Source organism: Petromyzon marinus, chromosome 5 (genome assembly GCF_048934315.1).
Source record: "Petromyzon marinus isolate PM22_M1 ecotype Great Lakes invasive population chromosome 5, UKy_Petmar_22M1.pri1.0, whole genome shotgun sequence".
Lineage (NCBI taxonomy): Eukaryota > Metazoa > Chordata > Hyperoartia > Petromyzontiformes > Petromyzontidae > Petromyzon > Petromyzon marinus.
The window spans coordinates 15,046,197-15,066,577 of NC_133671.1; the positions used below are offsets into that span (position 1 = coordinate 15,046,197).

Here is a 20,381-nt window from a genome sequence, read left to right on the forward strand (position 1 = left end):
CTCTGCCCGGTCTCATCGGATCACGAACGCTAAGCAGCGTTGAGCCTAATTTGTGCTTGGATGGGTTACATCCCATACACGCCCGGCTGTCATAGGCTGCTATGGGGCTACGGTATGGGCAGATGAGGGTAAGGCAACAACAAAATCCACTGTTGTAGTGAACATATTCTCCCCACGTGTACACTTTCTGCATTCACCAATTTGCCCTGACCAGTATGGGGAGGTAGGGTGATCTAACTCACATGACTTTCACGGTTATATAGAGGACCTCATCCAGCAGTGAATTTACGCTGTGCTGCATATGAACTTGTACATAATTGTACATGGTAAAGGTGCAGCCCTGCACTGCAAGTGCCGATAACGCCACTGTTGGCGGAAGGACCTCTCAACTCGTGGGAACTTTACAGAGCCCCTTTCGAGAATATTTTTATTTACTTTGGTACAATGGGCAGGCGACTTGGAAGAAGTTGGGAGTACCAAAACTTTACCCCACTACACACGACCTGCAGATCGACGAATTGCGATGTACCCATGTATACTGCTGGCAGTGGTGGTAGGGTTTAAGAAACTTGCACCGTCGTTTCAATTGCCATGCCCGGAAACAAACCGGTGTACCTCTGGATTTCAAGTCCAGGTTGTAGGAATAAAGGTGTTTTGTGGGTTAGATCGCGTAAATGTGTCGAGAAAACCTACCTACACCCGACGCAGGTAAATTAGTAAGGTTTTGACTGAAAACTTTCGTGACTGCAGGAATTCATATTCTTGGTTCTTTCGGTAAAGTCACGTGGATAGAAAATAAAAGTGAAACATTTAATTGAAATGAAGGCAAAAAACCCACGACGTTTCGATGGCAACACAAGCGGTCTTCATCAATGATCAAAGGGTTGCGACCGAAACGTCGTGCCTTTTTTGCTTTTTTAGATCTATTTATTAAAAAAAAAATCTACGTGACTTCACCGAAATAACCAAGAACGTAATAGTAAGGTTTGTCGCGTGAACAAAACGTGCCAATTAGTTTCTACTTCAGCACGCACGTGTGTAGGAGCGTAAACCACAACCTATGCAATTTACCAAATTTACGTGACAACATTTACGTGACAAACCTGACTTATTGGCTGTGTCGGGCGGTGGCGATTTAACAACACATTGATATTTACGCGATCTCACCTCAAAAACCTGTATGATGAATAATATTGGTGGCGAAAGGCTGCGTGTTAAACTCCAGTCTGCAGCTATCACACCAGGGCAGCACCCCACACACAAGCGCATTGAGAATTGAGCGAGGGTGCGACGAGGTGCACTCCTCAATGTCTCCCCGCAAGGAGGACGCGGTTGACGGGTGGGACCCACCTCTGTAGTCAGCAGCTTCTTCCAGTTTGGTTTGAGGTAGAAGAGGACTCCTCTCCATGCCCCGGGCAGGGTGGCGCCTCGAATGAGCAGGATGAAGAGCACCACGTAGGGGAAGGTGGCCGTCACCCACACCACCTAGCAGAACGGCGGGCGACATACACGCGCACAGCGTGACTCCAGTACGGGAGAGAGAGGAGGAGGAGGAGGAGGAGGCCGTGAGCACAAAACAGGAGATGGTCGCTTCTGACGTCCTCTTGCCCTACGCAGAGCTCACAACACCCCGGCACGGGAGTTCCGTGCATCAGTAAACATCGGGTGCAGCCAGCAACCCCGTAGAGTCGAGGGAGGACATTGTGGCGATTGCCCTTCACACGAGGGCATCTCAGAGCGAGATAAGCAACTTCCATCACAGATCAACTCAACACATTCTACAGGGCGCCCCCTAGCGGCAGCTGCCCCTGTGCGGCGCATGATTTCTACGTGTAATCCCAATTGAGAAAGTTGCAGGAAACTCTTCAAATGTGGAAAATGTGGACCATACCACTGGCACGCAATGGCCTACCTATTGCGAATGGTGTCACGGGATATTTAAACGTCTACTGTGTATTGTTACATTTAATGCACCCACCGCGGTATATTAACCAGGACAACCATCGGATTCAACACGTGGAGCTCTGCAACGAGCGCTGAATTCGCTACCTCTAGGCCATGTGACATGTAGTTTCTATACTGTACTGGAAGTGGTGCAATTTACATTTTTTTTTAAATAAGAAATGACACTCCTTCAACAGCACACCTATGTCAAGAATTGTGAACACCTCTCGCATCTTATACTGGGGTTGCACCCCTGCAGACCACAGAAGCTGCCTGTGGCTGTAGCTGGGCAGGAATGTTCACCTGTGGACTTGCATTTGCTTTACTGCTGCTGTCTGTGCCACAAAATCACATACTCATGTTCCCATAAAAACTGCAACTCAAAGGTCAGTGGGTTGTTTGTTTTTTTCCCTAAGCAGGAACGTTCACGTTGCTTCCAGTCAGGAGTGTGGGAACACTTTGAATGAATGTACGACGACGCGTTTCTAGCACTTTGTTGGTGTGTCCACTATCCTGACCACGTTCTTTTTGCCTTTAGTGGAGCTCCCTCCCTTTGGGAGATCAGGTAGTGTTGACATCTTAAAGTCCCAACTTAAACGTTATCTTAAAATAAATATTTTCCTAATGAGATTTGCTCCTCTTTGGGCTCTGCGTGTGCTGCCTGGTTCTTCCTTTATACATTTCTCCTTTTTATTCACGGCGCCTTGAGGCTTTATTGTGAAAGGCGCTTTATAAGTGCAAATGATTATTATTGAGACATGACTATGCTTCCTCTTTTCCATAAAAATCTACCACGTTATTGGCAATTAAATAAACAGGCTCTATGAGATCATAAAAACTCCGCCACTAAAAGTCACGGGCGTACGTTCTTCGCAAGTCAGCAGCCTCCCGCGTTTCATAATTTGGTCTGCGAAAAAATGTTCGCTCAAGTTTGTGCTTGCTGTTCGTCGCAACCCTAACACACGCCGTTCATGTTGTGTTATCTCGTTGAATCACCCAAAACCTGTATCCGATGATCCACTGGACAGATATTAAACTTCACACTCAACGGCAACTGTTCACTGGGTTGTATGGAAATGTAGTGATTTATATTTTCTTTGCGCTGTGTGACTAAAGTATATTATTCGCGTCTTTGGTTTTAACAGTATATTATTCCCTGAGACAAGGTCGGTTACTGAGATCCACTGGATGGGCGGAGATTAATCATGCAAAAAAGTTTCTGGTGCATGTGTGTTGAACTTCTTTCACATCGTACGTAGCCATCCGTGGTGATCGGAGGTGCACTGCAACTGACTGCAAACTGGTCATCATTTGCGATACCATCACAAAGTTGAGGGTTTACTCAGCCACACGCGCACACTCCCACATGCGTGACCACAAACATGTTGTGTTCCTGAAATAAATCTACACGGTCAATATAAGTCAGTGACTCCCAATCCCAGGGTGGTTGTTAGATGATGAATAAGGAGCTCTGTATCTTGGATGTTCTTATTTTTCAAGATTTCACATGTTTGCTAATCCAATATAACTATTGCACGCATGTGAAGCATTCGGGCACAGCGTGTTATTTTTGGGGATATTTTGGTCGGTTTTTGTTGCTCTAGGTGTTACTGTTTTTCACCTTCTTGCCACTGATGCCAGAATACTTTTAAATATATATATATTTAAGGAATCGTCAACTTTAGGTCACCGAGTCTCACTGGACTATTGTGATAGGTGATTCCGTAATGTGGGGTTTCTAAGAGGCAGTGTGCGAGCTGTTAGTGGCCCAGGGATGTTTTCATCGTTGGCCTTATTAACATTTTTGTTCCAGGCCCAGGTTTTGTCCTTTCAATTTTTCCTTTTTGCTCCCACAGCCAAAACGCACGGCATTTTATCACCAATCTCTTCTCCCCTGAAATGAAACCGGATATTGCCGTTGGAGGATAATCACAAATCAAATCTCCGAAAACGTATTCCACCCCGGCGTGAACGGCTGATCGCTTTGTGCCAAACGTGGACGACGCGGGGGGATCTGTGGTGCGCGTACCCACGCCAACTTTCGAAGAATCTCGCGCTTACCTTGCCCGAGGTTTTCACTCCTTTCCAGAGGCTAAAGTAAACAATGGTGAAGATGAGGAAGAGGCAGAGGAGGAGCTGCCACCTGAGCCCGCCCACACCGCCGAGCCCTTTCGAGTACTGAATCTCCAGCACGTTGCGACTGTAAGAGAAAGCCACGCTCACCGCTTGAGATGAGTTACGTCTCTTCAACGGCAATGCAAAAACAATCAGCCAAAGTGCGCAACCCTCCAGATCCTATACTATCTTTGCACGTGGCAATCTGTTTCGGAGCTGGCGTGTGGTTGTGGCATTATTTTCCGCCTCCCGTTTGAAGGGAGTGAAGACTGCAGTGGTTTACTGTACGGTCCACAGTTTGGAGTTGCAGGGCCGAAATCGCTCCACCGTGGCTCATCTTTGACGTGCCCCCCCCCCCCCCCAGCTGCGATCTATGGAGCAGGAAGAAGACAGGAGGCAGCACGAACAAGGGGGAGACGGATAGGAGAAGACTACAGGAGGAGGAGAACGCAAAAAAAGACGAAAGAAAGAGGATGGTGAAGAGAAATAGCTCACTGGGGGGAAAGGTCAGATCAGAAACAAATCAGCAACATGGGACCGGATCCCCCTTCTGTGTGCCATTAGTGATCCCTGCGACGCAGCCTCTAGGTGTTCACTGGTGAATATCTCTTGCATCAAGTCGAACCGGTGTGAGAGGGTGGATGCCTCGTGTGTCTACGATCGCTTCAATTGAAGAAGGCGTTTGACTCTCGTTGCGGGAACACAGAAAGCTATGCCATCTCGTGTTCATCATTTTGCATGCACAGTATCATCATTCGCTGTACATCTCTGTTGTACTTCCGTTGCCAATAGTCAATCCACTGCTGGACTGAACCCAGCGTCTCAGCGGCGCTGGCCATGAGCCAGCTGAACGCCGTCCAGCTTTTTTTTAATGCTTCAATTGAGGACTTAACTTTCTTGTTTGCATAAACCCACTGTACCTTGCCTGTGAAATATTACATTCACATCCCCTCCCAGGACGCACCTACCCCTTTCCCGACCCTCCACCAGCATCCACAGCAACATCATTCGTCCAATCAAATACTCCCCCGTTTTTAAGGCTGACTCGTTGAGCCCTGTCGAGCCACGTGCATCTCTTTTGTCTGTCCAGAGGTGCATGAGGGCCTCCGCACGGCGTGTTGGTCGTGGAGGTCGTTTGACCTCACTTCACGCTGGCCAGCGCAGGTTTTAAAAGAGCGGTGAGTATATACGTGGGAACATAGACATACGGTGCGGTACAACAGTGGCATTTCGCTACCATGCCATCTGCTGTCCAACAAATAGCAGGTTCAAAACCTGCTTAGCTTCTGAGCTCTGACGAAATCGGGTTCCCTCCGGGTGATTTGGTCAAAGGCACACCACCTCATTTTGCACCACTCTATGGAGATCCCAATTTGCTGCGTGCACAGTACCTAGCTCTGCTTGTGAATTTCAAAACACTGCCACCGGTTGACCGTCTCTCGTAATGCACGTGTGTCTGTGTGTATGTTGAACTTCTTTCGCACCGTACACACACCTGTCAACCCATACGGTTTACCTGTATTCGTGTACAGGGAAATTGAGTTTTCAGGTCCATACGGCATACAGCCGTTTTAACACGGGCAAAATAATTGTCTATTTTTTTTTTGTTTCTCCCTTGTGATGAGACTTTGTAGGATGAACGTTGAGATGTATTAGGGCACGGAGTGATCAACAAGGTATGAATTTGTCTGTAACAAGGTAGGCACTGATAAGGAGTTGACAAGTATGCGTACGTAGCTAACCCTGCTAATCAGAGGTGCAACAGGCAGCTGAAATGATCGCCTATCCTCAGCCGAGAGGGGGGGTCACTAACTCCCATCTCAAACAAAGACGCCCGGTTTTTTGTTTTTTTACCCCTAAACCGCAATGGAGCACACGTGGCGTGGCGGCGCCGCGCAAACACGCGCGGGTGTGTTGTAAATGTTTGTTTGTCCCTAGGGAGGAACTTTGTAATTCCACTTAAAACAACAACAACAACTCACGTGTAAAACTCCTCGGCAGGGGAGCGCGAGTGCTTGCCCCAGGCCACCCCGGTCGTGTCGAAGTAGCTCGTGCAGTTGACCGTGTTCCACGGGTTATCGCATTTGGTCCAGGGCAGCGTGGACGTGAACGAGGAGTAGAGGTAGTAGAGGGCCCAGGCGATGATGGTGTTGTAGTAGAAGGCGACGTAAAAGTTAATGATGCAGATGGCAAAGCCCACACCTTGGGCGAACGACAGCGCGGCGGAGGGGGCAAGGCACGGCCAAAGTTGTTATCCGCTAAAAAATGTTGCGAACACGTGCGCCCCGTGTTTGTTTTATGACGTAACGAACATCTCAAGATGCCGTAAGTCAAATATTATCGTCCACTTGGTGCGATTTTTTTTTGTTCATTCAAAACAATTCAACAGTGCAGTTTTGTGTAAATGGATATTACGTTTCACATGCGTTTGCACATTGGATGTACACTTATCTGTGTATGTTGATTAAGGCCCATGATATGTAAAATAAATATAAACATTCAAACGCTACCAAAAGTATGCATACTCATGCTTATCACAAATTAGAAGAATGATGTATAGTCATTTTCCCATCTACTGCTGGTTTAAGGCTTCCCCATATCGTGCTCGTAGTGGAGGCTATTTTAACTTCAGCACGCTGGTCAGTGCAGGTTGGTGATTGGGGGTGACCCTGATCTCTCGCCACTCGTGTTGTCAGAGGTTGACAATGAAATTGGCGTCACCAGGTTCACAGCGCAGTGTGCTAACCACTGCACCACCGCTCTACCCCGCTTATCACAAAGTAAGTATTTTGTAAACAGCCCCTGTGAATAGAATATATGGATAATGTAATATCATTGCACTGGTAGTATTAGTGACTTTAAAATGATCCTATTCCTATATTTCACGCGAGTAGGTATTTTGTTCCCAACCCACTCTGAACCACCTCCCTGTATGCAGCCTCTTGTACGGAGGACAGGACCTTTGTATTGGAGCCGTCAAGAATGCACAATACTTGAGAGTATTTTGGCTGCTATGAATATCCACATGATAAGCCACTTTGTTGAGCTATCATTTGTGGCCAGGTCACGTCTGACAAAGAACTGTAGAGCTCAACGGGACTTACCTGCTAAAATAAAACATTGTTCAGTCTTAGTTTGGGTCCAATTTAGAATGTGAACCTCTGACTACATGAGTGGCTGCCACTAAATATAGGGAAAAGGCGAGGTAGAATTTGGGACTGCCTCCCTCCCTCCCAGAAATCCATGAAGGTAGTAAAGATAGTATTGCTTATGTTGTTCATATTAAATCAATAACATGGATTAAAAGTCATAATTTTCTGAATAAAACGTGAAATGTATTCCATGGCCCTCTCTGATGTTTTGGGCCTTGGACAAATGTCCTGTTTGACCTCTACCCAAGTTTGATCTGCCAAGAAGGAGATTCGCATTTTTTTAAAACTCAGAGTGAGAATCTCTATTTATCCTGAAGGAATCCGATGAGCTATGAAGCTCTTTTTCACAGATCTCCAGTCGAATGGACATCTGTGAAATGGAATGAAAAAGCTATGTTATGAGCCATGGTATTATAATAATGCATAACCTAATCATTTGAGCTATTACGTATGTTACATTTTTATGTTAGACTTTCATTGAAGCAGTCTTCATTTGCCTTCTATGGGTTTTAGCATCTCATTCCAAAGGAGACAAATTACTTAGTTGACTGATAATGGGAATGATATATATGTGTAAGTGTTTAGCGTGAGACTTAAAGTGATTTAGTTCCGTAGGCTGAATCTACCATGTTAGTGAAACCAATCAAACGCTGAGTCATGTTTACAAGTCTATAATTTTCAAAGTCAAGTTGTTCTGGTTATTACAATTACGAGCATATATTTTACTATATTTGTGCCGGATTTCATCTTTATAGTCCTTCGGGAACATCATTAGCAAGAAGTTATATGTAAAAAATATATAAATAACGAAAAAGGATTTATACACGGCACTATTCCCTCGGCATATTTTACTTTTCGTCATAAACCTCATTGTAAACATTACTCCCACTTACAAGTCACAATCTGGACTAAAACAAAAGTGCCTCCTCTACATTCCTATGAAGAAAAGCAATTGGTCAAACCGTATATCTTAAATCCCTTCATACTATCCCCAATTCGGTGTCATGGAGTGGTTGACCTGGGCCTTGATGCAAGGCATTGAATGGTGCCCTTCTCTCTGTCCACCTTCCCTATCTTTGTTGCCCTGGTACCCATAGGCGGAGATTAACTTTTCTTTTGGGGGGGCGGGGGGGGGGGGTCGCTTTGTCCCTCACATTAGGAATCGATGGCTGATAAAAAAAAAAATTAAAAATCTTAATTCTAAGATACTGAAAATAAATTAATAAAAGGTGCCCAGCGCTCCTCCACCCGCAAACTCCGCCGATGCCTGATGGCACCCAGAACCCCTCCGGCTCACGTGCCCCAGTGCAGTTGCACCGCCTGCACACTCGACACTTGTGCCACTGCTCTCATTGCAACACAGCATCCATATATATATATGCGATGACGGTGGCAATGGCAGAGAGTATTCATTTTTATGGAGAGAGAAGGGGGAGGGGGTGGGACTCGAGAGGAAGAAGCGAACCTTTGAAGATGGGGCAGATGCGGCGCCAGATGGAAATAGCTCCGTTTCGATGGAACTGTCCCAGGGCGAGCTCCATGTAAAAGAGGGGGATGCCTCCGAACACAGCCATCAGGCAGTAGGGGATCAGGAATGCCCCTGGGAAAACGCGATCCATCGATTAGAGGCGACGCAACTCACAAACGTGGAGCAGGCAACTCGCGAAACTTCGGCTGCGATTCACAAACTTGGGGCGCAGTTCAGCTCGCAGACTTGGTAGAGCTCGACGGACGGAGATGACACAAGAAGGCAAAGATGCAGCCGCGCGATTTTGTTGTTCGCTCCTACTGCCGCAGGAAGGCCTTTCACGCAACGGTGCCTTTTACAAAGCCCCTCCGGTCGGAGTTTGGCCCACTTTCCCATACGCTGGCCAGAGAGGTCTTGGAAGAGGTGGGACGACCCACACCTCACCGCACGCGATGTATCAGTCTACTGACACTGTTGGTTTTACCCATTTATGCAACCGCGGCGAGAAGAGCCGAGATGGGATTTGATAAACTTGCACCATTGTACTTTTTGGTTCTATTCGGTAAAGTCGCGTAGGTAAAAAAATAAAAATCAACAATTGTTTCAACTGCCCCACCAGGAGATCGATATCCATCTTTCTGACCATTTTTGTTTTTAAACGAAGTCATTTCGATCTGCTTTTTTGCGTTTAGTTTGTTGTCCTTCCCCCGCACCTCCGATTATTGCAGTTGCCTACGTACGGTGCGAAAGAAGTTCAACGCACATCCACGTACATTAATTCACGCAGCAGCGTCCCCACAAGCCTGGCACCACCCACAAACTTTGTGCAGCCGACAGCAGCTACGACGGAGAGTCTACGCGCACTTTGTAGCCACAAACACAAAAGCATATCGCAACGGAATTACCATTTTATACAAATTCAACAAGAGCGCATGCAGCGAACTGGCCCATAACGGATTCGTTCATTTGTGTACATTTGACATGGCTACAAACACACACTTTGCAAAGAGACATGGGGGAAAGCATACTTTCAGAGAGAGTGAGAGCGTTCCTAATATCCTGGTGTAACTCAAGAGAACGTTTCACCACTTTAATTGTTTTTTTACAAAACTTGCAGCACATTTGTCAATTCACTGCTGGATGGAGCACTCTTAACCCCATGTCGTTCATGGGGGTAGTTTGACCATACTTCACCCAACTGATCAGTGGTAAGTTGGTGAATGAGGTGGTTGGGGAGGGGGGTTTACAGAGAGCCTGGGACCGGTTTGGTTATCACTCGCCACTGATGTTAGCCGTAGCTGGGAATCGAATTCTAGGTTGGTGGGTTTGTAGCGTAGTAGTGCGCTAACCACTGCGCAACTGCCTACCCCCACGTGGTTTTCGCTGCCTGGCACATTCACCCTCCTCGGTCGGTCTTTGATGTAACATTGAGTTCATTGGTTGGAAAATTTGAGCGTAAATTCGCTTTTGATCGCTGACCTCATCTCGTCTCGTTTGTAACAAGAACAAACTATTGTGCGTTCTTAAATATATGTATTTGTTTGTTATAGTGGAGTGAAGGAATATCTAAGCCCATGCTCTCCGGTTGCCTCGGGGAAATCTGAGCGATGTCCGTTACCAATTCTGGCGAGCCGTTTCAAATCTGAATTAATCGATAAACGCGTCTAAACACCGTATGCATTTTCTTTCTGTTTTCGTTTTATTGTTGTTCACATTTCGCCCTGTTAATTGTTTCCACTTGTTATTTTTTGTCGTTGATCTCAAACTTACATTTATTGTTTTATATTATTGCACACTGCGTGCGAAATCCACGTCGCTCTCTTACTTTGGTTCCACTTGACATTGTCTAAGCCTGACGAGACCTCCCGAGACTAGGACAGAGTCTCATCAGGACAGAGTCTCATCAGGACAGAGTCTCATCAGGACAGAGTCTCATCAGGACAGAGTCTCATCAGGACAGAGTCTCATCAGGACAGAGTTTCATCAGGACAGAGTCTCATCAGGACAGAGTCTCATCAGGACAGAGTCTTATCTGCAAGAGGGATCCGGTTTACAAAAAAAGTGGCATAAAAAAATGAATTCAGCTAAATCCGGTCACGAAAATGATAACGAACACACAATCGGGTTCCGCCTCTTGCATTCATTCTGCTGGCGTACGGCTCGCCCGCGTGCGTGAAAAAGCTTTACTTAAGCATCCTCCCTGTCGCCTGCTACAAAAAAACAAAGGATGTCACTTCGCCAATGAAGTTAGAGTGTAACCCAGGTAATATATTGACACTTTCCGCTGTCAGAGTATCAGTACTCTGCCCTGTGTAAACATTAAGTACGCTGCGCCGGGACGGGTATTATTTACGTTTGGTGTTTTTTTTTTACATTTTATTACTCAAATGTATTCGGGTATGCGTTATCTATGCGGAGGGAACTTAAAGTACTTACCTTCCTGAGCCGCAAGTATAGTTGAATCTGTACTCATATACCGTATGGTTCATTTTCAATGTTGTGTAATCAATATAATAATGCATTTTTTTTATTACCACAACATCTACGATAACATGGCACGCATTAAGTTGCTCCACTCTCCATTAGGGCATAAAACTAATCATTCGGTGATGCTGTCGCTGATTTGGCAGTGGCGCACGAACACAATTAACAACTCAACACACAACTCGTCAAAAAAACACTGCCTTAAAAAAATATATATATGTTTTTCGTGCGTTCCTTAAGGCGTCACTTTCTATAAAGTTGCGTTGCAACGTTCCACACCACATACCAAGTGCGTGCTGAAGACACAAAACCACGGCGCTTCGATTCGCATGAAATCTACCTTCGTTTGAACGACGACCACAACCACAGACAGACAGAAGGAAGAACAACTGCGACGAAATTTCCCCCGTCTGTGTGCTGGGGGGGGGGGGGGGGGTTAAGAAGGAAACAAACCCTCCCAACGAGCGTGCAACAAGCTCCGACCTGTGTCTGCTCCGACACCGCTGCGTCTATGCGCGCGCACCCAGCAGCACTCTTGAACTGAGCCACGCTCAGCACGCTCAGTTCAAGTTACGCGGCGCGGTCAAAGTCGGCGAACGATGCCTTTGTCCTGTCCAGTTTGATAACAAGTCTCTCGTCTGTCCCTATTACAACAAACCCCTCCCCCCTCCCCATACATTTATTTTCGTACCCATGTATTTTGTCACCGTGGGAACTCTTCTAAAAGCGCCGTGGAGATCCCACCGTGAATTAATTGCCGAGTCCTATCGCTACTGCTGAAGACCATTGCGAAGCGCACACGTGGGTACATTACTGACTCGGCGGCGGTGCTGGGGGTGTTAATAAAGTGATCAGGGACAAGGCTGACCGCTTACCGCCTCCGTTCTGGTAGCAGACGTACGGGAATCGCCACACGTTGCCCAGGTCCACCGCGAAGCCGATGACGGACAGCAGAAAGTCCATTTTCTTGCTCCACGTGTCCCTCTCGTTCGCCTCCTCTGGGCCGTGCACCACGAGCGTCTTCTCGTGCGGGTTGCCGTCTGGAGCCGAGTTGCACGACGCCGACTGCTCGGAGCCCACGACCTCGGCCACTGCTTTGCCTTCCCCGCCGCCTCCTCCTCCTGCATCACCACCACCACCACCGCCGCCGCCGCCACTATCTCCACCTCCCCCTGCTCCTCCACTGTCGCAGCTCCGGGCCACCTCTTCGCTGTCTGACGAGGGCTTCGCGTCTTGGCTGTCTCGCAAGGCGCGCTCTCCCAAATCCCCCACCCAGTATTGGTCGCTCGGGGCCAAGCCCTCGTTTCTGGCCAGCTCTGTGTACTGCTGCTGGTTGTTGAGGTGACCTGCGCTCATGGACGGGTGCAGCGAGGTCTTGGCTTGCACCAGGGGTCCGTTCTTGTCGTGCGAGCAGAGGAGCAGGAGGCTCCGTGCGCCGTTGGTGTGACCGCTGCTGGGCTCGGTCTCGCTCGCTCCTCCTGCAGTGAGCGGCACCTCCCACGCGGTGGCCCTCAGCGGAGACAAGCTCTCTTCCATCGTGGCTTCGGGTCGACGTGCCGTGTCCCTTGCTCTTGCTGAGGTCTGTCTCCTTTAATTCCTCCCTGACTCACCCCCCCCCCCCCCTCTCTCTTTCTGTGTTGCCCTTGCCGCCTGCCTGGGCTGCGCGTGTTACTCCTCTGCACGGAGATGACCACAGCCAAGTGTCATCATCTTCCACTTTTTCCGCTCCACTTTCAACTCAACTCCGGCTTCTCAAAATCCAATCGCGCCTCCCTCACCGTGTTTTGGACACCACGGGACGCACGCTCGCGTAAAAAGAAACCAAAAAAAAATCCGGATCCCTCATTTTGTAAGTCCATGCCCCGTGGGAGGTTAGTCCATACAGTCGTGCACACCCCCCCCTCCCCGCCCCCCCCCCCCCCGCCTATGATGTGTGGGCTGTGTGGCTGCGAGAGCTTTACAGCGTACACAATTCTGACATTCCGTAATTGCCGATAGAGCTTTGAGAGTGAAACATTGAGCTCTTTTGGCTTTGAGGGAGATATCTTCCACGTAGGCTTGTCTATACATGCAACGGGTGCACAGACCAGCAGCAAGTGTGTGCGCTGGTGATAGATGCGTTAGGACAATCTCAGGTCTCGTAATGCTCAAGAATGTTCAAATATTTTTCTCGTCATGATTTCAATAGGTTTACGTGGGTAATATTGCAGTGGTTTTGATAAGCTCGGCAATAATGTTGAAATGTTCATTCATAAAATGTGCAATTCATGATTCAGGGATTTAACACAACACACTGTAATTGTTGCATTAATATAGAATCGAATCCTACCAATTATATACCTCAGGAACGCCTCGCATGCGTTCACAGCAGCATTTGTTTCAAACTCTGCACCGGTTTTTTCCATTCTGGGGTTTATCGGCAGTCAGCGTGCTAAAACAAACACTGCTGGCTTACCAGATGTATTTGGTATGGTGTTGTCTGCATCACACACCACAACCGGGCATGCTGTGCCAACAGGGTTCAGTTTAACTAGATCTTACATTTGTTTAGCTATTATTTTCGCTTTTTTTTATGACACGTTTCATATATTTGCCACACAATCTCTCTCTCTTAGTTCAGGAGGGTCCTCCTCCTTCGCCGTGTTTGGCTAACCCCATTCAACAGTGTTTGGCCTCACGCGTGCACGGATAATGATCCCCATTGCCAGTGAACTAAGTGATTTGTCTCCTGTGGAGTGTGATGTTAAAGCCCATAGAAGGCAAATGAAGACAGCTTACCGGGTTACAAATCTACTATATGTCTAACATAAACAAAAAAAGTGTAACATACGTAATCGTTTAACACGCGTAGGCTTTCGCGACCAATATTATTCATAATAAAGGTTTTTGGTTATTTATAAATGTGTCGTAACCCTTCATCACCCGACACGGCCAAACAGTAAAAAAATGTGTCACGTTTACAAAAGACAAATAGTTCACTACTTTAGCCGACCGGTTAGCTCAGCTCAAATGATTTGGTTATGCATTATTACAATACCGGGCTAATTAAAAAGCCATTTCATTCCATTTCACAGATGTACTGTGAAAAAGAGCTTTATGGCTCATCGGGTTCCTTCAGCATAACTAAATATTCCGATTCTGACAAACCCACCAGGTATACGAGAGGGTTGTGACACTCAGCGTTGCCATCTCCTCGCAGGCCCTGGTGGTGGTCGATCACCAATCCACGCGGCTTTGTATTCTCTAGGTTGGCAATAATTGCGGTCAATTATTTCCATGGCCTAAAAGATTATATGATGCAGTATTTAGGCGATGGTGACAAAGGAGAAACGAGGGAACACACTAGACATGTCCAGGGAGTAATTTCAGGCGGAGTTATCTGAGACACGTCAAATATTTCGCCCATTGTCGAGGAAATGTGGGAAAGACGTCCGATCGATTTGGAGGTTGGTCGCCCCGGAAAATATTCCATGGAAAAATTAAGCTCCGATTGGATATGCCTCTCGGTCAGACGTAAGAGTGGACGTACAGGAGTCTCTGCTACAGTCGCTTTGGACGCGTTTTCCAAAGCGGTAATAATTCGACAGGCTTAACATCAGTCGAAGATGTCAACACTGGGAAACATTTCGCACTGCTGTCAGGAGCGATGCCCTTGTGGGTTAACGGAGTTTGGGGGGGGGGAGGGGAAGCTGGAAAACATAATTTATGAGAAATAAAACCCTGATGTTTGCGTTTTAAGGGATCGCTGCTACAGGGGCGCGCTTTGGACCCCGTTTTCCAGAACGCGGCGGCCGCTCGTCCCGTTAAAGGGCACTCCGTGCTCCGTCGCGCACCTTGAATCCGCGCTCCGCGTTTCGCGCAGCGCGCCTGCGTTGCCTCTTTTTTTTTGTAATTTAAAGGAAAAGCGCGCAACAAAAGGGCACGCGGGATGAGTGTCGCGTTGGAGAACATTTAACAGGTTTCCTTGGCGACACCCCGGATTGAAACGATTGCAAAATGAAGTTGAAACGATGTGGCGTTGTTGTGTCGCGGGGGGGGGGGGGGGGGGGGCACGTGAGCGCATCGCCTCGCTGATGATGATTAGGAGGAGATTTTTCAAATCTCTCCTGTTGCTTCTTCGTGTGCGCGCGTTCACGTTGACAGCAATTCACGCGTTACAGTCAATCGACAACGCTTCTATGCCGGTGGGTTTTCAACCGCTGGTATCACCTCCTCCCCGCTCGAATAAAAAAATACTGTTCCCAGCACTCCACCCCTTCCAGCCCCAAATTATATTGAATATGTTTAAGGTCATACTATAATTGCGGCTCCGCGGTGGCGAGATGTTATCTCCCTCGCCTGGTATGCAGGAGGTCGTGGCTTCGAACCTGACCCTGACGCCTGCTGCTGTATATTTGGAGTTGGCGTGTCTCTGTCTCCCCGTGGACGCGTGGATTATTCTCCGGGTCCTTAGGTCTTTTCCTCCACATTTATAATTGACACGCGTTTAGAGTGTTTGGCTGCGACAAATGTCCACGTGATACACCGCTTCGTTGAGCTATCATTTGTGACCAATTCGCTTCTGAAAAAGAGTTTTTAGTTGAAGATTACGAAGGTCGTCCTCAAAACAGACAGATCATACGACCGCACCTCTCGTCAGTGCAGCATTTGTTTCACTTTGTAGAGCAGTGTGTTTTGTCGCCGTAAGGCAGCGCTTATGTTTCCCGCCCACATTTGAAATTTCTCCTGCACGGTCTCCATGCTGCAGCCTGTGGGGTGGTGGTATGGAGGGGGGTTGGTAGCGGTGCCGCGGTGGTTAGAACACTGCTGGCTGTCTTAACTTAAAGCTTTCACGACTGCAGGAATTCATATTCAATCGGTCTTTCGGTAAGGTCACGTAGATAGGTTCGAAGAAAGGAATAAAAAACGACGACTTTCGATCTTTGAACATATCTACGTGACTGTTTCGAAAGACCCAAAGAATACTGCTTGCTGTGTTATTCCCGGTCTAACGTCAGCATCCTGCTTCCACTACCGTTGTTATTATTTAAACACACACACACACGATACTTGTGGTGGGTGGCACTGAGCCATCATCCGGTAGCGGATTTGGCAAAAGCCGTCAATAATTATACATAATAATATTATATAATATTATATCATAATGAAATGTTTTTTTGCAATAGTTACAGTCGGAACGCAAGAAAGCGAATCTAAAATATAATAAATCACCTTCCGTCTCCTATATCCACCGTGAAACTATCTTGTGCTTTAATGTAGCGTCCTTTTATTTTGCCTTGCAAACTCGAGGATCACCAGCACCAGCAATTGTTTCAATACGCGAACTTTGGACCGGTTGCGCGCCCTTCCGGTGTGCTAAACAATTCTAATTACGGGCGATGTGGGAGATGTTCGTCTCGCTGCGAGCCGCAATAATTAATATAAGTCGCGTCGAGTCGAACGGTCGTCTCCAGATGCTGTGGCCTCGAGCATTCGATGTACATGAAGCTTACGCGCATTCCATTTGCTGCGTTTTATACTTTCACAAGACATTCCTGGTATTAAATAAATATATAATACTGCAATGGAAATGGTATTAATCCTGTGAGGGAAGCGAAGCAAATCCTAACAGTTTTAAATGAACCCTCTTGTAAAGCTTATAGGATCTCACGAATTGCACATTCCTTTCGGATTTGCTAGCCGTGCGTAGGTTGCTGCGTGTATACGTACAATGGCAGGGGAATTATGAATTGAATTATTATGAATAATAAATGTAATTATTATGAATAATAAATTCACTCGGCGAAGGAACGGCCGGGTTTTCTCTCCGTCTCTACGACAGTGGGTACTGCTTCCTCAACGGTGTCCCAACAACAACGCGTGGAAGGTGGCGTGGATATTTGTATGTGCGCATGTGAGTGTGTGTGGGGAGCGGTGGTGTAGTGGTTAGCGCGCTGCGCTACAAACCTGGCGACTCAGTGAAGATTGCTAAGCCGGTCCTGGGCCTCCCACCTGGGTCGACTCAGCCTCAAATGAGTGCCTGGGTGTGGTGTGTAAAAATCATCGCCACTGGGGAGACAAAGGCGGCCGGGCGTGATGCTGGCCTCCCACCCCCTCGTGTGCCGTGCCGGCCTTCATAGGTGCTCGCTAATAGCACTTGCCCCCTACAGTCTGTTACAGGCTATACGGGCGATCTTTGTCTTTGTGTGTTGGGGAGCGGTGGCGTAGCGTTTGGCGTGCTGGGCTACGAACCCGGCGACCCGAGTTCGATTCCCGCTCACGGCCACCAACACTGGTGACGATTGCTAAGCCGGTACTGGGCCTCCCTTGGGTCGACTCAGCCTCAAATAAGTACTTGGTGTGGTGTGCAAACATCCCCACTTGAGAGACAAAGGCGGCCGGGCGTGGTTCTGGCCACCCACCCCCTTCTATGTCGTTTCGGCCTTCATAGATAATCGCTAACAGCACTTGTTCCAAAAGTCTGTTAAGGGTATACGGGGGATCTTTGAATGTTGAACTTCTTTCCCCACTGTAGGTAGCGTAGCCAACCGTGCTAATCCGAGGCGCGGGGGGAGGACGAACAACTAAACACAACAATCAGTTCTCCGCAAATTGAACAATCAGGGACTCCACAAAACTATGAATGTGGTGTGGTCAAACCCGTCATGCGGATATATCACCGATGACTGCCCCAATACAATATGCGTACTCTGGAGAAACATGCAGACTCCACTCAGCTGCCGTGGAATGGCTCACAACATTCAAATACAATTGTAGCCTGGCGCTTTCTTTTTCAAACACCACACGAAAAAGGCCCCCCCCCCCACTTTTCCTGAAGACGTCCGTTTGCGTTGCGATCGAAACGTCGTAGTTTTCTGTTTAATTTTGTGATTTTCTTTGAACCTATCTACGTGACTTCACCGAAAGACCCAATACTATTAATTCCTGCAGTCACGAAAGCTTTAAGTCAAGATTTAAGAAGAAAAAATAATTTAATACTAAATATGTTCTAAGTATTCACGTATTTTCCTGCACGTAAATGTTATTTTTATGGGTGGAGTGGCGGTGCAGTGGTTAGCGCACTGCGCTGAAATCCAACCCACCCGGCCATGTGGGTTGAAATTCCAGTCAAGGCTTACATAATTGGCGAGCGATACCGGTCATTAAACCTGTACACCACAGGTAGCACGTTGGCTGCAAAATATTTTAATTAAAAAAAAACATTCAATTCAGAGAGCATTGCATGAGATTTCCACTGAATGTTTACACTGAAATTGTGCACGTGCACGCATGCATAACATGAACGAGATCCTGCTAAGTGTAAGAATTTGTACCATGTTTTCACTAAATACGCATGCTGCTGCTGTGCTATAAACCCAGTCACCTGAGTTTGATTCCCGGCCACGGCTAACATCAGTGGCAAGTCACATCTGACCCAGTTCGAGGGCCCCCACTTCACCAATCTGCACTGACCAGCGTGGTGAAGTATGGTCAACAACCCCAATATGGAGGCATTCATTCAGGAGTCGACCGACGATGTACTGTAAATTATTATACGATAAATATTTGTGTGTGTATATATATACCTCAGTGGTCCAGAATTGTTTCGTAAATTTGTAAATAGATAGAAGGAGGTATGGTCATTCAATTGAGTAAGATATATATGTAATATTGCACCTATTACTAATTTATTTCTAATTTGCTTATTCCCTCTAAATGCACTCATGCCATTATAAAACATGAGGTGGTGATCAGTGAACACATATGACACGTACCAAACAATAATCCTAATATTAGGCTGGCCTAACTTTAATATATATTAGCGCGGCTTTGAGCAGAACACGTCGCAAGTAGCGATAATGGCCGTTGATCGAGACCACTGAGAGGGCGGCAGGCAGGGAATGGAATGCGTCTGAGAGGACGTCCACCGGGTAGATGGAGCGATCCCATCAACGTGTGCACAGTTGTTGGGTGGACTGTGACACCGTGGGATCTTGGGAGGTGGGAGCAGCTTTGGATGACCTTCATCGAGCAGTTGATTGGCCATTGCTGGTAATCATATCATCATATTTATGTACTACCATCCTTCTCATCTCACACTATTCTGCTGTACAAATAGTTAAGTCTCTGTTCAGCCTCCTTGCGCAAGGCGCTTTATAAATTCGAATAAGCTCATGATGTAGGCCAGCCATGAGACAACTGTGGACTTAATGAGTCAGAGATAAAACATTATTGTCAAGCTATTCAACAGAAGAGTGGCGTGTTTGCTGTTCATTTTGCAATTTGCAAGTTGAGGTATGGTAGATGACTCGCATGACAGTGTCTGCCCACATTCTGTGTTGTGTTCTCAATGCGCCTGTCCCCTCATGTTGTACTGCGTTAAAGATGGGTCCGATTTCATTATCATTAACCATGGGCCGAGGTCGGCAACCTGCTGCTTCCGGAACCGCATGCGCCACTTTAAGGACCGCTTCGTGACGTTTTTTTTTATTTAAATTAAGAACCACCGTCTCGTATTCACATACATTGCGCCTCTTGAAATATTGAGTTTATTATCGAATTCGAAAAAAAAACATCTCTTTTTGTTTTTTTTCTGGTTTCCGAGCATTGACCATGAGCTACGTGCTGCTGGATTCAAGTCGCCCCAGGTTGTCGCGGTGCAGGAAAAAAAAAAAACCAACCGCATTCGCTCCTGCTGCGCACGAACAGATCCCGTTGCTCCGATCTCCACAGAAGACGACGACTTCTCGTGTGCCCCCCTCCTTTGTCTACCACTCCGTCGCTCGTCTGGGCCACCGGACATCGTCCCTTCCAGCGACGGGTCCGGCCGGCCCAAGCACGGTCAATACGACGCCCCATCCCTTGGGTATATCGTCCGCTCCGTGTGTCCCCTCTGTCTCTCGGTGTAATTGCAAACACGCGCCTCTCCACGCTTCTTCGCGCGCTCCTCATCGTTTGTATGTATGTACTGTATGTTGAAGCATCTTTTGCACCGTACGTAGCCAACCGTATTAAGCGGAGGTGCGAGTGCGACATCAAGAGCGACACACACCGTGTCGTGTGTGTGCTCCGGCACACGCAGTTTTGTATCGAGGGCGATTGTGCAACGTAAAGTTCAATCACAATGAACGTCACGGGACCTTTTTTTTGTTGCCAGGCTCAAACTACTAAAAATAATAATAGCTTTTACGGTTTCTGGCAATAACGCAGATGTTAAGATGTTCAAACACCAAATTAAA

General features: G+C 47.3%; 1 protein-coding gene across 1 annotated transcript in view; it reads right to left on the minus strand.

The window, feature by feature from the left end:
• Nucleotides 1–12,974, minus strand: part of LOC116939114 (sodium-dependent serotonin transporter-like) — a 30,635-nt gene extending 17,661 nt beyond the window's left edge. Inside the window, exons 1-5 of the mRNA XM_032947076.2 lie at nt 12,039–12,974; nt 8,677–8,811; nt 6,042–6,261; nt 4,006–4,144; nt 1,351–1,485 (exon numbers count right to left, since the gene is read on the minus strand). Of these exons, the coding sequence (XP_032802967.2) occupies nt 1,351–1,485; nt 4,006–4,144; nt 6,042–6,261; nt 8,677–8,811; nt 12,039–12,699 (1,290 nt within the window). The 5' untranslated portion in view covers nt 12,700–12,974. The remainder of the gene's footprint in view (nt 1–1,350; nt 1,486–4,005; nt 4,145–6,041; nt 6,262–8,676; nt 8,812–12,038) is intronic.
• Between the last annotated feature and the right edge of the window lie 7,407 nt (nt 12,975–20,381).